The sequence below is a fragment of the Phodopus roborovskii genome, unplaced genomic scaffold (genome assembly GCF_943737965.1).
Source record: "Phodopus roborovskii unplaced genomic scaffold, PHOROB, whole genome shotgun sequence".
In the NCBI taxonomy this organism is placed as follows: domain Eukaryota; kingdom Metazoa; phylum Chordata; class Mammalia; order Rodentia; family Cricetidae; genus Phodopus; species Phodopus roborovskii.
In genome coordinates, this window is record NW_026126480.1 from 35,294,211 (window position 1) to 35,318,015 (window position 23,805).

The window sequence follows — 23,805 nt, forward strand, 5'->3', positions numbered from 1 at the left end:
GCCAGGAGCCGGAAGTGCCGCCTTAGAGACCGCCCCAGGGAGGGCGGAAGTAAGCTGCGTGAAGGAAGTGGCTGCAGTGAGGGCGGAAGGTGGGGTGGCAGGACCCGAGGCGAGGTTCTGGGCACGCCGGCCTGTGGCCCTTGTCAGGGTCTGGCCATGGAACTCAGCGCCGACTACCTCCGCGAGAAGCTGCGGCGGGACCTGGAGGCAGAGCATGTGGTGAGTGCTGGCTCGGGGCCTCGGGGGGCGGGAAAGGGCTTCCGGGCGAGCGCCCCATCGTCTGGGTCTTCTGCCGGCCAGGAGGTGGAAGACACGACTCACAACCGTTGCGCGACCAGCTTCCGAGTCCTGGTGGTGTCGGCTAAATTCGAGGGAAAGCCACTGCTCCAGAGACACCGGTGAGCCCCGGGAGCCCCTCGCCAGCGCGGCTTCGGGCTCGGGACTGCAGTCCACCCGGGTGGGGACTAACTTACTCCCAAAGCCCGGCGATGTGGCTCGTAACCCGTGGGTGCTCCAGCCTTTCTGTCCTCTCGAATCCCCACTTCCTGGAGACATCTCCGATCTCCCTGGTCACACTCACTCGGGAGCCCAATACCCCGGTCATTTTTCCAATCCCATCTCTCGCCCAGGCTGGTGAATGAGTGCTTAGCTGAAGAGCTCCCGCACATCCATGCCTTTGAGCAGAAAACTCTGACCCCAGAGCAGTGGACCCGAGAGCGGCGGAAATGAGGGACCCCCGGCCTGAACAGCCATTAAATTTTAAATCAGGTCCATCTGGTGTCAGTGTGCTGTTTGATGGCTCTGAAGCTGAGTCAAGGACTTGGCTTTCCCCTGCCTCTCCTCCAGCCATAGTTTTGGCATCGTTCTGCCCTTTAGTCTCTGCCAAGGGTACCTTGTAAGCCTTCTCTGCCTACCCCCGTGGTCTCTGTACATTCACCAAGGTCAGCCCTCAGAAAGCAAGGTGTTCCTGCTCTGCCAGCCCTCCAGGACCAGAAACCCTGAGCCTTTTCCTACCATATCCCTCTTTCCAGGCTCCTGGAGGTATCAGAGAGAGACAAGATGTACATGTTGTCAGTCTCTTCAGGCCTCAGGGGGCATGACATTCGATAACGTTCCTCCAAATCTGATCCCTCTCTTCTATGTGAATCTTTGGTTTTGTCTTGTGTTGTCTTTTAGACAGGGCTCTCAATGTGTTTTCCAGGCAATTCTTAAATTCATGAGCCATATTGTCAAAGCCTGTCTCTGACACTTGGCACTGATTTTCCTCTGCCTCCACCTTCTCATTCTTCCATAAAAGAGACTGTTCAAGCTGGTGTCATAGTAGTCACCAGTCAGGCCTTCTCCATCCCCAGGGTCATTTCCTGAACATTTTAGTTCCTGTGGAGAAATAGTGATTTAGTCTCCCAAAAGAGGATACAGGGAAGATGCAGAGGATAGCCTAGCCTGTCTCCAGAGGAGTAACCCCTTCATTCCTCAGTGATGACCCTCCAGTTTGTACAGGGGAGAAGGGAGTTGCCCAGGGTCACATGGCCTGTCAGTGTGAAGCACGACTGGGCTTGCTAAAGAGGAAAGGGCTGGGGATGGGGTCCCAGGTATTCTCTGAACTGTATGAACTCAACCCTGTGATAGCCATCATACCCTCCCGAGCTCCTTTTTATCATCCCAGCTCTGGAGTCTCCCACCAATTAGGCACCAAAAACTACTCCAAGGCTGAGAATGTAGCTAGTTGCAGAGAGCTTGCCTAGCTCACATGAAGCCCTAAGTTCAGTCCTCAGGACCACACAAACCAGGCATCTGAGACACTCCTAGAATAGTACTTGAGAGGTAGAGGCAGAAGTATTAGGAGTTCAAGACCAACCCTGGGTATGTGAGACAATCACAAAACACACAAATACAAACATTTTGCTCCTATAGACAGGGTTTAAGAGATCTGTTCTTTCCTGTCTTCCTCAGAAGTCAGGTCCTGTGAAACCCACAGGAAATGCTTTGAGGCAGCAGAATGCTAGGAATGAAAGGGGATTGCTTAAACCATACCTCCACAACTGCCCTGCCTTCTGCCAGCCATTGCCCTGCTGTGTGTTTCAGTCCAGAGTCAGGCTGTTGCCCTTATGGGACTTTGTCTTTGTTTTGTCAAGTTGTTTTTGTTTTTTGTTTGAGATGTGTCTCTCTATGTAGCCATGGCTGTTCTGGAACTTAAGGGATCTGCCTGCCCCTGCTTCCACAGTGCTAGGGCTAAAGGCGTGTGTCACCCCTGGCTTATTTGTATTTGTGGATTTGGATGTAGTTGCTTGCAGAGGGTGTCAAGTTTCCTGCAGCTGGACTTGCAAGTGGTTGTGAGCCGCCCGCCTGATGTGGGTGTTGGGATCCAAACTCTGGTCCTCTAAAAGGGGAGCGATTGCTCTTAACTGCTGAGCTGTCTCCAGCACAAGCTTTATTTTTACTTATTTGTATGTGTGAATGTATATGTATGCTGGTGTACATGAGTGTACATGTGTATCTGCCTGCACACATCAGTGGGGACCAGAAGAGGATGTCAGATGTCTTGTGTCACTTTCTACTTGTTCCTTTGAGGTAGGCTCCCTGAACCTGGTGCTTGTATCTTGTTAGGCTAGAAGCCAGCGAGCCCCACAGTCTCGTTTCTATCCACATCAGAACTGGGTTTACAGGTTTGCAAGCACACTAATCTTGTTAATGTGGGTGCTGGGATCTGACTTCCAGCACTCATGACTGCAGAGCAGACACTAAACCACTGAGTCATCTTTCCAGCCTCCTTTTTTTATTTTTTATTCATTTATTTTGTTGGTTTGTTTGTTATTGTTTACCTTATTACAGTTGTTTTGAGACAGGGTCTCTATCTTAGTCTGGCTTTGAACTTCTGATCCTCCTGCCATCACCTTTCAAGTGCTGAGATTACAGGTGTGCTGGGGATCAAACCGAGGACCCTGTGCATGCTGCCAACCAGGCTACATCCCAAAGCTGCATTTCTGGTTTGGTTTTGTTTGTTGAATCAGTATGTCACTTTATAACCACTCATTGAGTTTCTGGCTTGAAACTGCCAGCAATCATACTCAGTCTACCACATGCTTGGATTACAGGTATGAGCCATGTCTGACCAGAAGTCTTGTTATTTTTGTTCTTTGACTCTATGGTTTCAAAATGTCACCATGTGCTTGTTGGTTTCCCCATAAGCACCAGTGTCAATACAGTTGTATGCAGTCTGTGCTTGAGTTGACCAGGAAATGCTAATTTGGGGCCAGGGCTAAGGGTGTAGCTGGAGTGATAGAGAGCTTGCCTTGAATGTGAACGGTCCCCAGTGCTACCAAGGAAAGCACAAGAAAAGCCTTGGGCGAATATGGAAAATCTTGGGGCCCTAAGATAGGGATTTGGATGACTCAGACCCACTTCCAGATGGAGCTAGGAAACAGCAGTCTCTCAGATCCATCACTGGGCACCTACAGTCCCAGGCCCTATTCATTTGCTACAGTGCATCTAGCAATGGCCTGTGACAAGTGGCCCACAGCCTGAATGAGATAGTGCATTCAGCACCACCAAGAGAAAGCCTTGGGGCTGGTCAGCTCACCAGAGTCTGAGAGGTACAGAAAATAAAGCCATTTTATTATTTCCATCTTCTTCACCATATGGCCTGAGGATTAGGGTGGGAGCAGAGTTGAATGGCTTGGGGGTCCTCTACTTGTCCTGAACAGTCTCCTCCAGCCTGTCCATGCGCTTCTGTAGCTCTTGTACCGTGGCCTTCAGATTCTTCATCTCTTCCTCCAGCCGAGACACAGTGTCCTAAGGGAGCCAGCACTGCATTAGGCCAAGCTTTTGTGTAGCATCCCTTCCTCCCATAGAGCTCACCTTTCTGAGAACCTCAAGGCCTGGGCCCTTTGGTCCCAGCAGCTACTACTTGGATTACTGCACTGTAAGCTTTGTGGCCTGGTTTATAAGGCCTCAGGGTCACCTAGTCCTTGTCTTCCAAGAATGTCCCGCCATTAGGAGCTTGGAAATCTCTATAAATAACAGACTCTTTCCCTAAGACCCTGAGCACAGCCACACAGCCCTAGTCTGTCTTCCTGCCCTGACACCCCAGCTCCCCGCCAGCCTCACCGAGCTGCAAGTGCCACTGGCCTCTGGTGTGGCTCTCTTTCGTACACTATCCAGGCCCCTGTTGACTCTCAGCTCACGGCTCTTTGGGGACACATAGCCATCCTTGAGGGAGATGAGGAGGGGGCCAGCATCCCGACCACTCAGCCACTCCTCAGCTGTGAGGGCAGGGTCAGGTCCTGCAGTGGGTGGATACAGGTCCTCCTGGAACAGGTCCGACTGTGGGCAAGGGCAAGGCTGGTCATAAGAGTGTTTATGTTTCTGCCCCTCCCTACAAGCCCCCGTGGTCTCTTCCTGTCCTTGCGCCCAGGGAGGAGCATAGGAACATCACCTTTCTAGGCACCGTCATGGCAATGGGCTCACATTTCCGCTCATGAAGCTTATAGAATCTGTGGAAACAGGAAAACGAGTGGCACTAAACAGCATGAGTGGATGCTGAAGGTCTGATCAGAATTGGGGGGGGGGTGTCATTCACCTAGCGATCTCACACTTATTCACTTCCAGGCCACGTTTGGGCATGTAGCCCATACCACGCTGAGAGTCCTTGGAACTGAACATGGCAAGATAGTGCAGGAATGGAACCTCAGAAGTGATCTCAAAATACCGGATACAGCTGTCACCCTGTAGTTGGTATGGGCAAGAGTCAGTACCAGCACAGGTCACCAGCCTTTGTGCTCACCAAGCCACTTACACACTTTCCTGCCCCCAGCCCGCCTGAATCACCTTGCCACAGAGGTAGACAATGTTGGTATCAGGGTCAAAAAAAGGCAGCAGAACTCCGCTGCTGGTGTCCAGCTCCAGCAGGGACAGTGGCTCTTCCAGGTTCTTCTGTAGAGACAGGTGGGGGTAGCAATAGGTTGGGCCATGTCAAGTCTGAAGGACTTAGCCCTCAGACTAAGCAGTGGAAACTCCCCATCTCGGTGACAGGGCAGAGACTTAGCCTTCGGCCTTGATTCCCAGTCTGAAGGGTTCTGTTCCTCCGCACTCACTGTGTCCCACAGCGCCACCTGCCGCTCACTCATGCGGTTGAAACCCGTGGTTAGAATCTTTCCTTCTGATACAAACACAACGTGCACTGGCCGAGTTCCATCATGAGGACGGGACTTTGCCTGAGAGGAAGGAAATGTGGTGGGTCAGCTTCTCACAGCCTCACCAAGACACTAGACCCTAGGTGGGTGCAGAGAGAGCAACATCCAAGGGCCAAGGTTTAGGGTTCATGGCAACTTACAGCCACAATAGTGCCTTTTCGAGGCTCAATGATGCGAACAAACTTGTCACGGCAGGAAGTACAGATGAGACCACCATCCCGACTCCAGTCCACACTGTAGATTGTGTCCGGGTGCACAGTCGGGCCCAGTGTCAGCACAGCTGCCCCAGTGCCCACATCCCACACCAGGATCACATTGTCACAACCTGCACAATTGTCCAGCATTGAACTGTGAGCTTTTGCCCTCCTGTCAGGCCCCTAGCCCTCCCCGCCTCACCCTTACAGCACCTGCACTGAGCAGTACATTCTGGGCTGTGGGGTGCCAGGCCAGGATGCCCACCCTCTTGGTGTGGCCCTCCAGGGTGACGACAGGCTCCCGCATGGGCAGCACCAGGCCCCCATCAGGGATCTCCCACACCTGCAGAAAGGGACAAGTGAGTCTGGGTTTTCAAAAGCCAGGTTTTTCCTAGAGACCCCTCCTAACCACTTTGCTACCAAAACTCACCATCACTGTGCAGTCCTCAGAGCCACTGGCAATGACATTGTCATTGTGTGGGCACCAGGCGATGTCTAGCACAGGGGCAGTGTGGCCGCAAACCAGGGGCGCGTTTTTATCCACTCGTCCAGTCTGGAGGACACAGCAAGGGGTCTCATGGAGGTGCTTTTGACCTCCAAACCCAATCCAGCCTCCCCACACCCTTGCACAGGAACACTCAGGAAGGCTGTGGGGTCCCTGGAAGCACTGGGGTGGGGTCGGGGGTTGACCTTTATCCCAATTCCAGGAAGGCTAGCACCAAGCTGCATGAGACCCTGACCCACTCTATCTTGGTGTCATCTGTGGGTAACACAGGCTCTGGGCCCAGGGCAAGCATAGGATTGGGGTCCCCAAGAGGAGAGTGTGGGGTGAGGTGGGGGGGTCTATGGGATGCATAGACAGACAGATAGATAGGGCGGGCCCAGATGTCTGTGGACAGCAGCAGAGGTTTGGAAATGGCCTCTACTGAGAGCCAACTGCTTCCTGTGTAGAGAGCTGTGCAGGGTGAGGGCCCAGCTTCACCCCGACAACCACTTCCTCTTCTCTCTGCTTCCATCGGCCCTTTTAAGGTAACAACTCGGGCCTATCTCCCCTTCCTGTTTTACCCCCGAAGAGTACAAGAGTGTACTGGGGCCGAAGGGTAGCAGGCCTAGAGGGCAGGAAAAGGCATTTGCCTCGTCTCTACCTGTGAGCCATGGCTTACACTTGGTGAGTCCCCAGAGGCTCAATTCCTCACAAGCCAGATCTGGAGTCCTCACTGCTGAGAACCCTGGAACAGTTCTGCCCCCACCCCTGTTTTGTCCACAGAGAGCTTATGGAGCAAATGGCCCTATCCCATTTTACTGATAACAGCACTGACCCCCAGGAAGACTTGGAATCAGGCGCCTACTCAGGACCCCACAGTCTCAGTGGACAGCGGAAGCCTCCTCAGGAGAACTGCTGTACCAGAAACTCACCTTGCCTAGGGGTAGCACCAGGAAGGCCCCTCCCCCACTGGCCTCACAGATCAGAGCCATGAACTTGGGGTTGACAGCACAGAAGCCACTGTCCCAGGTGGTCTGTGAGACGCGCACATCCTCATAGCACTGGTCAGCTTTGGCTGGCTGTCCAAACACGTGTCGGAATTTGCTGGAGCGAACCACCTGCCGGCTCATCCTGAGGGACACAGATTGTAAACTTTTCTCTGAGTCAATTCTGGCCAAACATTGTCAGCTCTAGAGCAACCCTTGGCTTTGAAGGTTCCCGAGTCGTGTCTGAGGCACCCAGATTGATAGCCTGCTTACCCTCCCCAGTTTTTCTTCTGTCAAACTCACAGACACTTCAAGCCACACCCTCAATCCTGCACCATCAACCCCTACAACAGAGCCTGATATGGTATAAGCATATCAGGGTATGGTTCTTGGCTGAAACAGTGCCTCCTTTCCAGTGGCCCTGACGCCCTGCAGGTGAGTTCCCTCCTATTGACCTCTTCCAGATCCTACATCCCACACACCCACACAGAGCTTCCTACAGGGAGGACAGGACTGCTTCTCCCTAGCCTTCCACCTCAGGGATGGCACACGGGAACATGTGTGCCAGCTTGCCTAGGAGGGGATGAAGTAGCAGGATGGCTTCCCCAGGTTTCTGGCCACAAGAAGCAGCCATGGCTTGGGTCCCAGCATCTCCCCACACCTCTGTCTCTTAATCCCGCTCAGAAAAAGCAGATGTTCTTCTGTGCTATCTCTGCTTCCTTCAAGGATGGAGATGCCCACCATGACTTCCCTGAGGTCTGCTAAGATGGTTACTCACTGTGGCTGGGCAGCCAGCCAGGGAAGTCCTGGAGCAGTCTCTACCCTTGTGTTTTAGAGCCCCATCCCTCTGCCCAATCTGGCCACCTCCCTAGTGAAGGAGCCTCAGCTGCCCAATGAAAGGCATCCTGCCCAGAGCCTGTACCCATCTCCCCAGCCTCGCCCATCTGCTCTGCCTTAGGTGGGACCCCTTCTTGCTGGGACTTAAACCTTCACCCACACTGCTAACCCTAAGGAGGCTCCCAGGTCTACACAGAAAGCAGGTGAAATGCATGAGTGAAATTTCCAAGACAAGAGGGGGCCATAAGCCCCCTGGTGAGCAGTCTAGACTTGGGAGGAAACCCCCAATCTAGAGGTGGGAGCAGGAAGATGTGCCCCACCCGGCCTCCTCCCCCACCCAGGTACCAAGCCCGGAAACCACGGAAAGGGGAACTTGCTCTTTTCTTGTTTTGCACTCAACCCCTTCCTGTCTCAAAGCTTGGGGCAGCTACTTGGATCACCCCACCCTGGCCCCCACCCTCATCGCCCAGAAGCACCCTCCCAGGGACATAGGTCCCCGAGACCAGCTGTGGCCGCTCCCAGCGCGCCCACCTCCATCTTGGTCACGATGGTCCTTCGCCCTCACCTTGGAGCACTCTGGGACCTGCTTGCCGCTTCACACTCCTTGGTCCCGGGCCCTCCCGGTGAGGCTCATGGACAGGCTGACCGCAGCCTGGTGGCCCTGACAGCTCGCCCACCCCCACAGCCCTGCTCCCACGCCGGCCCCACAGGTGGCCCCTGGCTGCGTTGCTCGGCCCTTGTGACCAGCCTTCCCCCCAGTGCCCAGTCTCACCTGCTGCGGGGAGCAGAGCGTGACCCCCTCAAGTGGAGGAGGAAGGAGAGGAGGGTGGAGGAGTCGCAGGCTGGCCGCCGAGGATGCTCTGTCAAGACAATGAATGAGCAGCGGCCGTGCGCCGACCTCCTCCCGGTGGCAGCGCCCCTTTGGGCGGAGCTCCTGAAGGCCCGGCCCTTCTCTCCCAGCCGCGAAGCTGAGACCGCTCTGCACGTTGTCAGCTCCAACCCCCGAACAGATGCTGACGCGAATCAGCTCTTCTTTTAATGTCAAAACTCAAAAATATCCAGTTCCTTCATCCCTCCCCCGGCCGCCCGCAGCCTCCTGGAGGTCCTTTCCCTGGCACCGGAGGAAGCTTCCGAAGGACTGCGACCAGCTTGAGAGCCTTGTCTGCCACAGGCGGGACCGCTCTCGCTCTCGTTGCTGCCCCGAAACGGACGCCTTCGTGGCCTTGGGAGTCATTTCTCCTCTCGAGGCTCAGGGTTTCAACAGGGACACCCTTGCCCTCTGCTTCACAGGGTTGAGACCGGGAAGAAGTAAACTAATTGGTCAGTACGGAGTGCCTGTTTTGTGCTCCAGGCTGAGAGGACAAATGAGTCAGGCTCTCCCCTCTATAGAGCTCTCAGCCCCGGATGGGGTGGGGGCGGCCGCCACAGTTCCAAGGCCACTGAGTACAGACAGAAGTCTGATAGCACATACACCTGTCCCTCAGTTAGGAGGTGGTGGGTTGTCGCAGAAACAAGCGTAGAGCAAGAAGGGCCTTTGCTAGAATCACTGTGACTCTTGGCTGTTACTCCTCTGAGTGACCTTTGGCAGGTCATTTAATTTCATCTCAGCCCCAATTTTCCCTCTATGATGCTTACCTGCCTCGTGTGGAGAGCTGGACACACATGGAGAGATTGGCAGGTACTAAGTAAATTAGGGCTTACAGCCACACCTGCAAATCCTTCCCAGGGGAGGCAGAGGCAGAGGCAGAAGGATCACAGTGACTTCAAAGCCAGCCTGGTCCGCACATAGATTCCAGGCCAGGACTACATATGAGACCCTGTGGTTCTTTTCATAATTGTGACTTGCCAATGCTGTGGGCTGGCCTGAGGGTGAGGAAACACCAGGCATGGCTTTGGAGAGACAGAGGACAGTCTCAGCAAAGTTCAAGGAAGCAGGTGTGCTGAGCATACAGGAGCCTGAGGCAGGATGCCAGCCCGGCTACGTAACCAAACCCTGTCAGAAGAAACCATTCTTCAAGGCAGACGTTCAAAGGATCAAGACGGGCCTGGCTCCAGTTCTGCTGATTAGCTGTATGATCTTGGGCAAGAGGCGCAACCTCTCCAACCTCAGTTTCTACAGATGAGAAACAAGCAGTGTCCTGCCCACCTCATGGCTAACGGAACTCATATGGAGTGCTCAGTTACTCGGTGTAGGGCTGTGTTGTGCCTGAGGGTCTGTGACTGTGGGCAGGACTATATAGTCTCCAGCTAAAGTGCTAACAGTATTGGGGCTGAGAACGTAGCTCAGTTGGCAGAATGCTTGCATAGCATGCATAAAACCATGATCTCCAGCACCACACAAACTAGGTGTTGGGGCTGGAGAGATGGCTGAGTGGTTAAGAGCTCTGGCTGTTCTTGCAGAGAATCCGGGTTCAGTTCCCAGCATCCACATGGTGGCTCACAACCATCTGTAGGCATGCATGTTATGCACATACATACAGGCAAGCAAAACAATCATACACATTGCCTTGGTTACTGTTCTGTTGCTGTGAAGAAACATCATGACCAAGGCACCTCTTATAAAGCAAAACATTCAATCTTTGTTTTGTTTTTCAAGACAGTGTAGTTCTGGCTGTTCTGGAACTCATTCTATACACAAGGCTGGCCTTGGACTCAGAGATCCACTTACCTCTGCCTCCCAAGTGTTGGGATTAAAGACATCACTGCCCAGCTAAAAGGAAGCATTTGGTTGAGGACTTGCTTACAGTTTTAGAGAGTTAGTTCATAATCATCATGGTAGGAAACAGACAGGCATGATTCTGGAGCAATAGCTGAGAGCTTTTCATACTCGTCCACAGTCAGGCAGAAAGAGACACAGACTGGCTTACTGACTGATTGACTGAGCCCGGTGTGAGCTTTTGAAATCTCAAAGCCCACTCCCAATGACAAACTTCCTCCAATATGGCCACATCTATTTCAACAAGGTCACACCTCCTAACCCCAAACAGTTAACCAGCTGGGAACTGAGTATTCAAACATGAGGCTATGGGGGTCATACCACCACACATACAAAATTCAAAACTCTAAGCCAGGTGGTGGTGGTACACACCTTTAATCCCAGCACTCAGGAGGCAGGGGCAGGAGAATCTTATTTCAAAACCAGCCTGGTCTAAAGAGCAAGTTCCAGGACAGCTAGGGCTACACAGAAACCCTGTCTCAGAAAAAAAAAAAATTAAAAACCTAAAAACAAAATGAGGTATGATGGTGTGTGCCTATAATATCAACCCATGGGCGGAAGAGAGGTAGGAGGCTCAGGAATCCAGGATTATTCTCAACTACATTAGGAGTTCAAGGCCAGCTTGGGCTATAAGAGATACTGATTCAATCCTCCCTGCAAATACTAATAGCTAGTGTTTATTGTGCAGCTACTATACACTGTACTGTTCTAAACATTATAGATTTATATGTTCACTGGGCATGGAGGTATATAGCTACAATTCTAGTATTCTGGAGGCTGAGGCAGGATGGTAGCCTAGGCTGCACCTTAAGACAAAATCTCAAAAACAAACGAAAACCATCTCCCACCCTGAGAATAGTATCCTTCATTTCCCAGGAAGTATATGGGAATAAACCACCTTTACCCCTAAGAGCCTAATAATACTCACACTCATACAGTGAACAAGCACACTGATAAAACTCATGTCTTCCGGGCAGTGAGCCATTCTGGCTAGAGAAAGAAAGCTATGCAGCCACAGGCTGCTCTTAGATGCTAGGCAGAGTCTGCAGTGTGGGGAGAAGATGGCATGGGGCTGTTGTAGAGGACAGACACAGAAACCAGTGGGAGGGACTTCTCCAAAGCAGATGTCTGCAGAACACAAGAATGAATGTTAGCTCAGTGTCAGGTTGGCCCAGTATCTGTGTGTGAGTGCACACGTGCATGCATGTGTGTCTGGAGACCAAATCCAGGGCCTTGACTATGCCAGGCAAGCATTCTGCCACTAGGCTAATACCCCCAGCCCTCACCTGTGGCATCACCTTGATTTTCTTTTGGGGATGTAGCATTCCATCATAGACCATCTGGGATTCAGCATGTGACCATGCTCCTCTGTCCAGTGAAACCCCTTTTCACTGATTTACCTCCACTTATTTGATTCAAGTCTGTGCTGTGAGAAAGATTCATTTTGGATGTAGAAAAAACTAGCTGGGTAGTAGTGGCATACACCTTTAATCCCACCAGTCGGGAGGCAGAGGCAAGTGGACCTCTGTGAATTTGAAGCCAACCTGGTCTACAGAGTGAGTTCAGGAGAGCCAGGACTGTTTCACAGAGAAACCATGTCTTGAAAAAACAAAAAGAGAGAGAGAGAAAAAAGAAAGAAAGAAAGAAAGAAAGAAAGAAAGAAAGAGAGAGAGAGAGAGAAAGAAAGATCTCATCAGAATAGTCCATATAGAGAACTGCAGAGGCAGGATACAAAGACAGATCCTAAGCATCATTGGAGTGTCTGGATCAAGCTATATCAGAATCATTCGGCCTATGTAAACCAGTAAATCTGAGTGCCAACTGGTCTACCTGCCCTGGAGGAAGGCAGAATCAGAGACCCAAGGAGCCAGATATGCACAGTAAAGATGGACCAAAATATAGGAAACCCAAACTCCTGCAGGAAGTTCTTAAGCCTTCTCTAATCTGTCTGCCTCTTAAAGAAGTTATAGAACATGACAGGACCCAATGACCTGGAGACACCTCACTGCTATTTCCTTGTGGCTCCTCACCAAGTGATGTCAACTTGTCTAGAAAGTACATAACTTGATAATTTAATGGAGTAGGAAGACAAATACATGCCATGTATACTAAAGGTACCAGAGACATCTCACCTTCATGTGAAACAAGCCTACCTGAGGAGGAGAACCAATCCAGAGGACAGTAGAAGTACAAAAGAGAACAAGACAGAGTCCTGGGGACTATATTCCAGACCCACCCTGGACCCAGGTATACTTGAAGAAAGCACATTTCATTTCTGCGAAACAACAAATAGCCGCCTCTAAAAATGTTATTTTTCTACTGCTGTGATAAGACACCATGACCAAGGCAACTTACAAAAGAGTTTAATTGGACTTATGGTTCAAGAGGGTTAAAGTCCATGATGGTGGAGCAAAGGCATGGCGGCAGGACTAGCTGAGAGCTCACAGCTTGCTCCTTAAGCAGGAGGCAGATGGAACACCAGGAATGGCACAAGCTTTTTTGAAATGTCAAGCCTACCACCAGTCCCACACCTCCAACAAGGACATCTCCTAATCTTTCCCAAACAGTTCCACTAACCAGGGACCAACATGATCCTATGAATACCATTCCCATTCCAACCACCATCTCCCCACTTCCTCCCTCCCTTCTTCCCTCCCTTCCTCCCTCTTCTACATCTTGTGATTGCATCCTAGGCTGGCCTCACTCACCTGCTTTTCCAGCTCACCCATTACAGGTGCCTGGTTCATGTCAGTCCATCTCAATGTCTCCAAAAATCACACATCCAAACACTATGTTCATTCTGTAAATATTCAGCAACTCCTTGGGAGTATTATTGTTAAGAAAATAATAATAGGGCTGGAGAGATGGCTCAGAGGTTACAAGCACTGGCTGTTCTTCCAGAGGTGCTGAGTTCAATTCCCAGCAACCATGTGGTGGCTCACAACCATCTGTAATGAGATCTGGTGCCCTCTGCTTTTGTGCAGGCAGAATGCTTTTATATAGTAAATAAATAAATAATTTTTAAAAGAAAATAATAATAGCTATAATAATCTTGAATGCAGTCATGCCTCTAAATATAACTATTGGCTTATAGAAAATAAAAGAGATAGAAGAATAGAAAAGCCAGCCAGTGGTGGTGCATGCCTTTGGTTCCAGCACTTGGGAGCAGAGACAGGCGGATCTCTGTGAGTTCAAGGCCAGCCTGTCTACAAAGCGAGTGCCTGGATAGGCTCCAAAGCTACACAGAGAAACCCTGTCTAAAAAAAAAAAAAAAAACCAAAGAGAAGGAGGAGGAGACAAAATAATGCTATAAGGAGGCAATTTCATGAATCTTCAATGTGGGAAATTTCATAGGACACATGACCTGACTGACAAATGGCAGAAAAACAGAGTGGGGGAAGAATGGGATGTATTTGTAATCCCAGTGCTTGCGAGACTGAGGCAGGATGGAGAGTTTCAGGCCAGCCTGAGTTAAAGTTTGCCCCTGTGACCAAGGAGGCAGCCACTCCATTCTCCAAGCACAGCAATGCATATTCGTTATTTTTCTCATCACTGTGACCAGACACCTGGCAGAAATCAACTTAGTGGAGGAGGAGTTTAATCTAGCTCAGTTCAGAGAAATACAGATCCACCATGCTGGGTGTGGGGAAGCAGGGTGAAGGGGAACAGAGTGGCAGGAGCCAGTGGTTGCCGGCCACAGTGTGCTCTTAGCTAGGAAGGAGAAGAGGACTGAATTCTGCTACTCAGCTCACTTCTTCCCTTTCCCTTTTCTAGTGAGCCGGGCCCTCAGCCTATAGAACAGGGCCATCCACATTTAGGCAGGAGTCCTCCTCACTTAAACCTCTTTGGAAGCACAGACATAGTTGTGTTGGCAGTGAGGATGAGACATCACACAATGGCAGGTTGTCATGAACAAGTAGTCACTCCAGCACTGTTACTAACCAGGCTTACTGCATAGGGTACCAAGTGCTGAAACAACAGTTTTGCAGAAGAGGTTTTATTCCTGAGGCAGCTGTGTGTGGAGATGGGCATGCAAGTCTCCAACCCACCTTCCTGAATACAGCACTGTAGTGTGGAGAAAGTGATTCTAAGTTAATCAGGAGCAACTGGTGTAGGTTAGGGGTAAAGGATTTATTTCCATTACCTTTGGATTTATCTGTTCTGGAATAGTATTGTACAAAACAGTAGTTCTTTTAGACAAATTTGCCTGGAGAGACGCCATTTAACAAGCAGCAGTTTTTGTTTTGTTTGTGGGTGGTTTTGTTTGGTTTTGAGACAGCATTTTACTATATAGCCCTGACTGGTCAGGAACTTGCTATTGTAGACTAGGCTGGTCTTGAACACACAGGGATCTGCTTGTTTCTACCTTCCCAGTGCTGAGAGTGAAAGTGTGCAACACTACACCTGGCTACGAGCTCTTAAGGATGAAGGACGACTGCACCTGGGTGAACACATGAACAGCATGTCTGGCATCATTCTTACAGCACAACCTGACACATGATTAATCCCTGGGAGCAGACGGAGTACCACTCTTACACATTTATTGGGTGAGGGGCTGGAAAGGCTTAGCAGCTGAAAGGACTTGTTGCTCTTACAGATGACCCGGGTTCAGTTCCCAGCACCCACATGGAGGCTCACAACTGTCAGTAATTCTAGTTTCAGGGCATCTGACACCCTCTTCCAACCTCTGCAGACACTGGGCAAGCACATGGCACACACAGACACACACACACAAGACACTCACATACATGAGACAACATAATCTACATGTTTTAAATTATCGGGTGAATCTAGACTGTAGTGTGGAGGAACACGGGCCTAGTAACATAAGGGAAACCAGATCCAAGAACCTATCAGACACAGCAGTTGGAAGAAAAAGGTGTAACTCCCTTACTTGTCCCCCATGAAGTGGTTGCTGCAATCGTGATGGCCCACCAGTCTCTCATTTAACCATTTCGATGTGCATTTACTCAGTTGGTATCTGTCCTGTTTGTCCATCTGGGTCTGTCCGTCCGTCCATCCACCCACTCTTTCCTCCACCTGCACTCAGTCGTGCCCCTCTGTCTCTGCAGCTAGACTCAGCCCTACAGTTTCACTCCCAAACTGGTGCGTGGCTAGATGTTTTCTCATTCCACCCACCAGTTCCCGCAGCCACTTATCAAATAATCATTCAGAGGCTAATATTAAATATAATTGTTTGGCCAATGGCTCAGGCATATGCTGACTAGCTCTTTCTTATCCATTTCTATTAGTCTGTGCATCATCATGTGGCCATGGCTTACCAGTAATTTTCTGGCATCTTACCCTTTTGGCGGCTACATGGCATCTCGGTGACTCTGCCTTCTTTCTCTCTGTATCTTTGTTTGGATTTCCCACCTGGCTCTATTCTACTTGGCCATTGGTCAGAACACCTTTATTCATCAACAAATAAAAGCAACGTGTGTTCACAGCATACAAAGACATCCCATGTCATCGGTGATGCACAATAGCAGGGTCTTCCCTGGTACAGGGGCTTTTCCATTCCTATTTCTTTCCCAGATTTCACTTCCTGGGCCTTTTTGTTTGTTTGTTTGTTTTTGCCTTTGCCTCATCAACCCTTTGTAAGTACTCCACAACCTATCTACACACACACATAGATATGTTCACTGTGTGCAACCTACCTACAAACACATATGCGCTGCATGCTGCATAACGTGTGAACTGAGGGCGTCTTAGTTTCTTTTCCATCACTGTGATAAAACACCATGACCAAGGAAACTTACAAAGGAAGCATTGAATTCCTCTCATGGTATCGGAGGGTTGGAGTCCACGATGGAGGAGCAAAGGCATGACGGCAGTGATGAGAGCTATACACAACCATGAAGCATACGAAGGCCCTGGGAACTATGGGAGTGTTTTGAAACCTTAAAGGCTTTCCCTGGTGACACACTTCCTAATCGTTCCCAGATAGGCCCACTAACTAGAAACCAATTATTTAAAAATAAAAATGAGCCTGTGGGGTGCATTCTACAAAGAGTACAGCAATTAAAATTGAAGTAAATAAACCCACGTTCTGGACCAAAGAGATGGCTCAATGGTTAAGGGCAGTGGCTGCTCTTCCAGAGGACCCTGGGTTCATTCCCAGCACCCACATAGTGGCTCACAAGTGTCTATAACTCCATATATATGTATGTATGTATATAATTTTTTCTTATTTTACATGTCGATCCCAGTTCCCTCTCCCTCCATCCCATGCCCCCCCACCCCTTTCCCATCCCACCCCTCCCTACTCCACAGGGAGGGTGATGCCTTCCAGGAGGGATCATCAAAATCTGTCAAATCATTTGGAGTAGGGACTAGGCCTTCCCTCCTGCCTCTAGCTAAGGGAGTATCCCTCCATGGGGAATGTGCTCCCCAAGTCTTTTGTGCACCAGGGATACATCCTGGTTCCACTGTCAGAGGTCCCTTAGACTGCCCAGGCCTTCTGAGACCCATGTTCAGGGGGTCTGAGTCAGTCCACTGCTGGTTTCCCAGATATCGCTCTGGGGGGGCCCGTTAGCTCCTCCTTATTCAGGTCAGTTGTCTCTGTGGGTTTCTGTAGCCTGGTCTTGACCCCTTTTCTTATCACTCCTCCCTCTCTGCAACTGAGTTCCAGGAGTTTGGCTCAGTTATAACTCCAGTTTTAAGCCAGTCTTGGTAGAAAACTCCTTTAATCTCAGAATTTGGGAGACAGATACAGGAAGAACTCTATGAGTTCGAGGCCAACCTGGTCTACATATTGAGTTCCAGGACAACCAGGGTTACAGAAAGAGACCATGTTTCAAAACAAAACAAAACAAAAAAAGAGGAAGAAACTCCAGTTCCAGGGAATTCAACTCCCTCTTCTGGCTTCCATGGACAATGCACACATACTTCTTACAAATATAAATGCAGGCAAAATGCCATGCACATAAAATAAAAATAAATGAAAGTTAAAAAAGTAAAAGAGCCTGTTTGCTTCAGTTGGAGTTACCAAGGAAATGCAGGATTATCTAACACATTGCTGCTGTTGATACAACCCTTCTTTGTGAGCTTATTGTTATTCAATAAATTCTGACATTATGGAAGAACACAGACCTTCTCTTTCCCTCCCCACTCCCTCCCTCCCCCAGCCCCACCCTCCTTTTTTCTTTTTGAGACAGGATCTCACCATGTAATTCTAGCTTGTCTAGAACTCTCTCTATAAACCAGGCTGGACTCAAACTTACAGAGTTCCATCTGCCTCAGCTCCCAAATGCTGGGATTAAAGGTGTGCGCCACTGCCCCCAGCCTGCCTGCGTTTCTGACATAGTGTGCTCACTCCAAACAAAATATTTAAATAGGCCTGTGAGATGGCTCAGTGGGTAAAGACACTCACTTGCTGCCTAGCCTGACCAGAGTGTAGGCGAGTCCTGAAACCTACATGGTAGAAAGATAAAAGTGATTCATTCCTACAAATTGTCTTCTAACCTCTGTACACATGTGCTCTCTCTCTCTCTGTCTCTCTCTCACTCTCTCTCTCTCTCTCTCTCTCTCTCTCTCACACACACACACACACACACACACACGCAGGAGAGAGAGAGAGAGAGAGGAACCACCTAAAGGCTGGGGTGTAATTCAGTGGTGAATCAGTCACCTAACATATACAGGCCCTAGACTACATCCCTAGAACCACGGGGGGGGGGGGGGGGGTTAAGCAAACATGCTGGGTGCAGGGGTGTAAACCTATAACCCCAGCACTTGAGGGGCCAAGGCAAGAGAAGAATCCAGAGCCAGCCTGAGCTACATAGCAAGAACCTGTCAAAAGAAAGGAAGGAAGAAAAGAAGAAAAACATCGTAAGTGTCCCATGTCAGGAGGACCTGGGCCCCAAACCGCTTCCTGTCCCCACGGTTCACTCGGCTTTGTGACTGCTTTTCTTCTGCATTGTCTCCACTTCCTCATCTCCGCCTTCCCTACTCGAGGCTTCTGCTCTGCTGTGGCACATGGACTTCGCCTGGACAAGGCCGCCCACAATCCTGTGACCACCACATGAAAGAAACACTTCGTTTTCTCTGAGGTTTGGGGGACAAAACTGTGTGTGCTGGGCAGGTATTCCACTGAGCCCCCCTCCGACCCCTCCACTGACCTTCACTTGAGACCGTGTCTGGACCCTTGCGGAGACCACTGTCCTTCCTTGTGGTACCCAGCTCTGCACACCATTTCATCCACAGCCGTAGCCTCAGTTGTCACCTTCGGTTGGCCACCTCCAGCCCGTGTCTATGACTCAAAGCCCGCCCCAGCCCGGTGGCTCTAACTTGTATTTCCCAGTAGCACCTGAGGGTGCTTCCACCATGGGGGGAAGGAAGTCTTGACGCTGAGTCTCTCCCTGTCTCCCCACCTCCATCAAGGCTACCTGCGCCGAGTGGCTATTGTGTTGCACGAGGCCCTGGCCAGTCTCTTGGCCACCTTCCCTTCCTGGGCCTGAGATTCTTTTCCCACAGCGCTTAAGCACTATACAAACTGCAGTCAGCCATTGTACAAGGGTTCCCCTTTCCGTCATGTCTACAGAGGCCTGCCCTTTCTCCTGGGTTCTGCTTGTTTTCAACCTTAAGTAGGATGGCTGGGTGCTCACCACAAACGGCCTCCACTAATTTACACGCATTGGCTTGTCACAATTGGATGCAAGCACACAAGGCTGGGCCTGACACTTGTCTAAAGATTTGGCAGCTTCATGAATTCCCCCATGGTTGAGGGCCTTCTTCAACCATGGGAGGTAGTATTGATGCCCATTACACCTTCAGCAGCAATGCTTTCCACAGGCACTGCAGTGGGCTGTGGTGTGTTTTGGGTGAAGCTAAGTCTTCAGTTCACCCAAGTTTCTGCCTCCTCAACTCCATCATGTCAGGGGGAAGGTGAAAATAAAGTAAATTTTGGAGAAAATACAATAAATCTTTAAGGTTCTAAAGAAGTCCAGCTTGAACCGAACTAGACTCCCTTAATATGGGTGACAATGGTGCGGCTGGGACAATATATGAGGCCACTGGCAGTGGTCCCAGATCTAAGACTAATGCACAGACTGACTTAGTGGAGCCCATTCTAGGATGGGCTTGCCCAGCCTAGACACCGGGATGTGGGGGGTGGGGAGGTGCCTTGGTCCTGCCTCAGTGAGACTATGAGACAGACTTAGTAGACTTCCTAGGGGAGGCCTTACCCTCTCCATGGAGCAGATGGGAAGTGGGGAGTGAGAGGAGGGAGGGAGGGAGGGAAGGAGGGAAAACTGGGATTGGGATATAAAAACTAAATTAATTTAAAAATGTTAAAAAAGAAGAAGTCCAGCTTGTCTATTTGTCTCTTCTATTGTGTCTTTAGTGGCATATGAGAGAAGACCCCGAGGCTGTAAAGACTCCTCCCTAAGTTTTCTTTGAAGAGTTTTACCACTTTAGCTTTTACATTTGGAGTTTCATCTATTTAGTTAGATGGCATAAAGTCACAACACCAAATTTATTGTTTAATGTGTGTGTTTTGCCCATGAATATTCTAGCGCCATCTGTTCAAAGGCTGTTTGTTCTTCCATTGAATTATCTTGGTATCTTTGTCCAAAATTAATTGACTTTAGTTCTGTGGGCTCCTTCCTGAACTACTTATTCTATTCCATTGATCTACAAAGCTACTCTTTTTGTTTGTTTTGTTTTTCAGACAAGTTCTTACCATGTAGCCCTGGCAAGCCTGGAACTCTCTATGTTGACCAAGCCTTGACTCACAGAGATCTACCTACCCTCTGCTTCCTGAGGGTTGGGATCAAAGGTGCGTGGCCATGCCAAGCTTGTGAATCCATTCTCATCAGTGCCGCCAGGTATTGATTTCTGTGGCTAGGTGATTAAGTTCTAAAGATGAGCAGCATATGTCTAGCAACTCTATTCCTTTTCCAGATTAATTTGGTGGCCTGGACATTGCAGTTTACATCTGTAATCCCAGAACTCGGGAAGTGGAGGCATGGTCTTGAGGCCATCCTAGATTGCAGAGTAAAGCCATATCTCAAAAAAAAAAAAAAAAAAAAGGAGAAGGCGATGGGGCTGGAGAGATGGCTCAGTGGTTAAGAGCACTGGCTGCTCTTGGGGCTGGAGAGATGGCTCAGTGGTTAAGAGCACTGGCTGCTCTTGGGGCTGGAGAGATGGCTCAGTGGTTAAGAGCACTGGCTGCTCTTGGGGCTGGAGAGATGGCTCAGTGGTTAAGAGCACTGGCTGCTCTTGGGGCTGGAGAGATGGCTCAGTGGTTAAGAGCACTGGCTGCTCTTGCAGAGGACCTAGGTTTATTTCCCAGCACCCACATGGTAGTTCATAATTGCCAATAACCCCAGTTCCAGGGGATATGACACCCCCTTCTGGTCTCTTTCAGCATGGGGCAGACTTGAGTGCACATACATGCACACATGCACTCATGCACACATGCACTCATACACATAAGAAATAGATAGATACTTTTTTTTCTTAAGGAGAAAGAAGAGGAGAAAGGAATTGAGGGAAAGATCTACAGGGAAAGTGCTTACCAGGCAAATATGAGGCCTGAATTCAGATTCCTAGAACTTACAGAAAGTAGGAGGTGAGCATGGGCCCAGAGCTCAAACAGCAGGATGGGAGGCACAGGCAAGAGAATCCTGGCATATGCTGAGAGGAACAAGATACAATGAGGTGGAAAACAGAGACTCACAGGGTTTCACTGTAAGCACAAATCTAGAACTTCTTCATCTTTTGTGACTGAGCCTCTTTACCCATTGGACAGCAGCTCCTCAGACCCCTGGAAACCACCATTCTAGTTTCTGTTTCTAAGTGCAACTATTTTAGATGCTCATGTAAATAGAGCCTACGGTGTTTGTCATCCTGTGTCTGACCTACTTCATTTGATACAATGTTTTCAAGGCATGCCTATATGGTAGCATGTGATAAATTTTTATAACTGAATACTAATAATATTCCACATGTATGTAAACACCACAATTCCCTTTTGTTAGATTCTCTGTCTCTCTCTGTCACTGTGTGTGTGTGTGTGTATGTGTGTGTGTGTGTGTGTGTGTGTTATGTCTTGTTCACTGCCACTATGTCAGGCTAGTCCACGTGTGTCCAACAACTCTCCTATCCCTGCCTCTCCATCTTCTTGTAGGGGTACTGGCATTACAGACACACCCGCGGTGTCCAGTTTTATGTGGGTTCTGGGGATCTGAACCAGGTTTTCAGGCTTACCTGGCAAGCACTTAATCCACTGAGGTACCACGCTTTCTTTATTCGTCTGTCAGTAGGTAGCTAGGCTGCTCCCACCTTTGAACACTTACAAATAATAACCTTTTGAGAACCTGAGCTCAGTTCTTCTGAGTTCTTTTGAAGTGAGATTTCTGGAGCAGATGCTCTTCTATTTTTACTTTTTGGAGCAACTACTACACTGCCCTCGTAACAACTACACCTCTTCAATTTTTTTTTTTTTAACATTTTGGTGGGGGCTTCAAGATGGCTTAGAAGGTAAAGGTGCTTGTCACTAAGCCCAGTGACGGAGTTTGATCCTTGCATCCCACATGAAGGAAAAAAAGCATGGACTCTCACAAGTTGCCTTCTAACCTACAAGCACACCAAATAAATGGCTGTGTGTGCATGCTCATGTGTGAATGGACACATTTCGGCTCACTTGTAGAGGACAGTGGTCCCTACCTTTCATCTTATCTGCGACAGGGTCTCTTTGCTGCTGCCTGCTGCTCCATGAAGCAAACTAGCTGGTCTGTGTGCTTCAGAGAATTCTTCTCTCCCCACCCCAGTCTTGTGTAGGAGCACTGGGATTACTGAGGCACCACTGCAACTGAGTTTGCCTGGGTTCCAACTCAGGTCCTCTTCCTTCACAGCGTGTGCTTTAGTCACTGAGCCTTCTACCCAGCATGCAACTACACCGTACACTCCCAACATCAATACCTGAGTTAAAATAAATCATGATATTTGTTTAGTATCTGTGCTGGGGGCACCATGCCTGTGTAGAAGTTAAAAGACAACAAGTTTCAAGGGTCATTACCTCTCCTGTCACCAGTGTGGGCCATTTGGATTGAACTTGAATACACAGGTTTGGGATCAGGCACACCTGCCCACCGAGCCATCTCACTGGTCCCAAGGTTTATATTTCTTTACACTTTCTTTTGTTATTGTTGTTTTTCGAGACAGGGCTTCTCTGTGTAGCCCCAGCTGTCCTGGAACTTGCTCTGTAGACCAGGCTGACCTTGAACTCAGAGATCTACCTGCCTCTGCCTCTCAAGTGCTGGGATTAAAGACCTGTGCCACCACCATGCCCAGATTTCTTTACATTATTGCCAACAATTAGATTTTCTGATTTTGTCCATTTGCGTTTATCATAGTCATCGTAACAGCTGTGAGGCAATAATTAATCTTCAGTGAATTCCTAGGATTTTCTATGTGTGAAGTCAAGTCATTTGCAAACATAGTTTTAATTCTTCTTTTCCAATGTAGGTGCCTTATTTTCCTTCCTATGGGATCACACTCATCCTGCTAGTGGTCTACCATGAAGGCAAGCCTTTAATTCTTAAGCACTTTTTATGTCACTTTCTTTCTTAGTTTTCCTGGATACGGTTTATTTTTCAAACATTCTTTAAAGAATATTTTTATTTATTTGGGGGAAATGCAATACATGAATACAATGTATTCTCCCTCCTCCTCCCCTGGGCACCCCATGTACCCCTTCCCACTTTTGTGTCCCCTTCTATTTCCCTGGGACACGCTGAGTCCAACGCTGCTGGCTGCTTGTTGGCTGGCTCTTGTGCAGGTGAGCACAGCTGCTGTGAGTGCATGGCCATGTCATGTCCAGATGCCTCTTCCCATCTCCCAGCTCTTCTATCCTTTCTAGGCCTTCTTTCAGGATATTCCCTGAGTCCCATCTATAGCCAAGCAGTCAACAGTGGTTTATTCTCAGCACTTTAATTGCTTGTAAGACTCCACAGTTAGAACAGCATGGATTTGTGACTGTTACCTTAAACATATTCAAACGTCAGGAGTAGGTTCCTCCCACCTAGAGCCTATTAACTCCAGGGCCATGGGCTTTCACCCAGATTTTCAGTCAGGCAAGAAATGTCTCCTAGGGCTGGAGAAATTGTCCAGTGGTTGAGAGCACTTTCTGCTCTTGAGGACCCAGGTTTGGTTCGCAGCACTCATAAGTGGGTGCTAGTTTTTAACTCTGATTCCAGAGGATCTGACTCCCTCTTCTGGCCTCTGCAGGCACTTCATGAATATGGTGCGCATAAATACATGTAGGCAAAACTCTCATCTTAAAAAAAAAAAAATTCCCTTCTGTGAAGCAGGCTTCAAATGCGGCCAGAAAGCAGTTGGTTATCCCTTAATGTTCATGTCACTATTGTGCCAATAGGCATAGCTTGAA

The 23,805-nt window shown here is 49.3% G+C and overlaps 2 protein-coding genes across 3 annotated transcripts; one reads left to right on the plus strand and one right to left on the minus strand.

Annotated features, from left to right (window-relative positions):
• The first annotated feature begins 1 nt into the window (after position 1).
• Positions 2-769, plus strand: Bola2b (bolA family member 2B). The gene is made up of 3 exons (XM_051192972.1): positions 2-219; positions 301-398; positions 630-769. Exons 1-3 carry the CDS (start codon positions 157-159, stop codon positions 727-729), a joined length of 261 nt encoding a protein of 86 aa, XP_051048929.1. The 5' UTR covers positions 2-156; the 3' UTR covers positions 730-769.
• A 2,825-nt stretch (positions 770-3,594) lies between these two features.
• Coro1a (coronin 1A) lies at positions 3,595-8,599 on the minus strand. 2 transcript variants are annotated; one of them, XM_051192973.1, is made up of 11 exons: positions 8,466-8,599; positions 6,803-7,001; positions 5,817-5,939; positions 5,600-5,729; positions 5,333-5,517; positions 5,094-5,213; positions 4,828-4,932; positions 4,580-4,725; positions 4,436-4,493; positions 4,108-4,323; positions 3,595-3,792 (listed from the first exon to the last, which is right to left on the minus strand). In XM_051192973.1, the coding sequence occupies exons 2-11, from the start codon at positions 6,998-7,000 to the stop codon at positions 3,688-3,690; spliced, it is 1,386 nt and encodes a 461-aa protein (XP_051048930.1). In that variant the 5' UTR covers position 7,001; positions 8,466-8,599; the 3' UTR covers positions 3,595-3,687. The 2 variants fall into 2 exon arrangements, with proteins under 2 accessions (XP_051048930.1, XP_051048931.1); XM_051192974.1 differs by lacking the exon at positions 8,466-8,599 and adding an exon at positions 8,259-8,396.
• Positions 8,600-23,805: the final 15,206 nt, after the last annotated feature.

Bases quoted from the DNA above. Each gene is read 5' to 3' on its own strand.
- Bola2b (XM_051192972.1), top strand. From the start codon at position 157: ATGGAACTCAGCGCCGACTACCTCCGCGAGAAGCTGCGGCGGGACCTG. The intron at 220-300 runs GTGAGTGCTGGC...TCTGCCGGCCAG, and splicing joins ACCTGGAGGCAGAGCATGTG to GAGGTGGAAGACACGACTCA. The intron at 399-629 runs GTGAGCCCCGGG...TCTCTCGCCCAG, and splicing joins CCACTGCTCCAGAGACACCG to GCTGGTGAATGAGTGCTTAG.
- Coro1a (XM_051192973.1), bottom strand. From the start codon at position 7,000: ATGAGCCGGCAGGTGGTTCGCTCCAGCAAATTCCGACACGTGTTTGGA. The intron at 5,940-6,802 runs GTGAGTTTCTGG...TGTGTCCTCCAG, and splicing joins TGGTGCTACCCCTAGGCAAG to ACTGGACGAGTGGATAAAAA. The intron at 3,793-4,107 runs GTGAGGCTGGCG...TGGCTCCCTTAG, and splicing joins CCAGTGGCACTTGCAGCTCG to GACACTGTGTCTCGGCTGGA.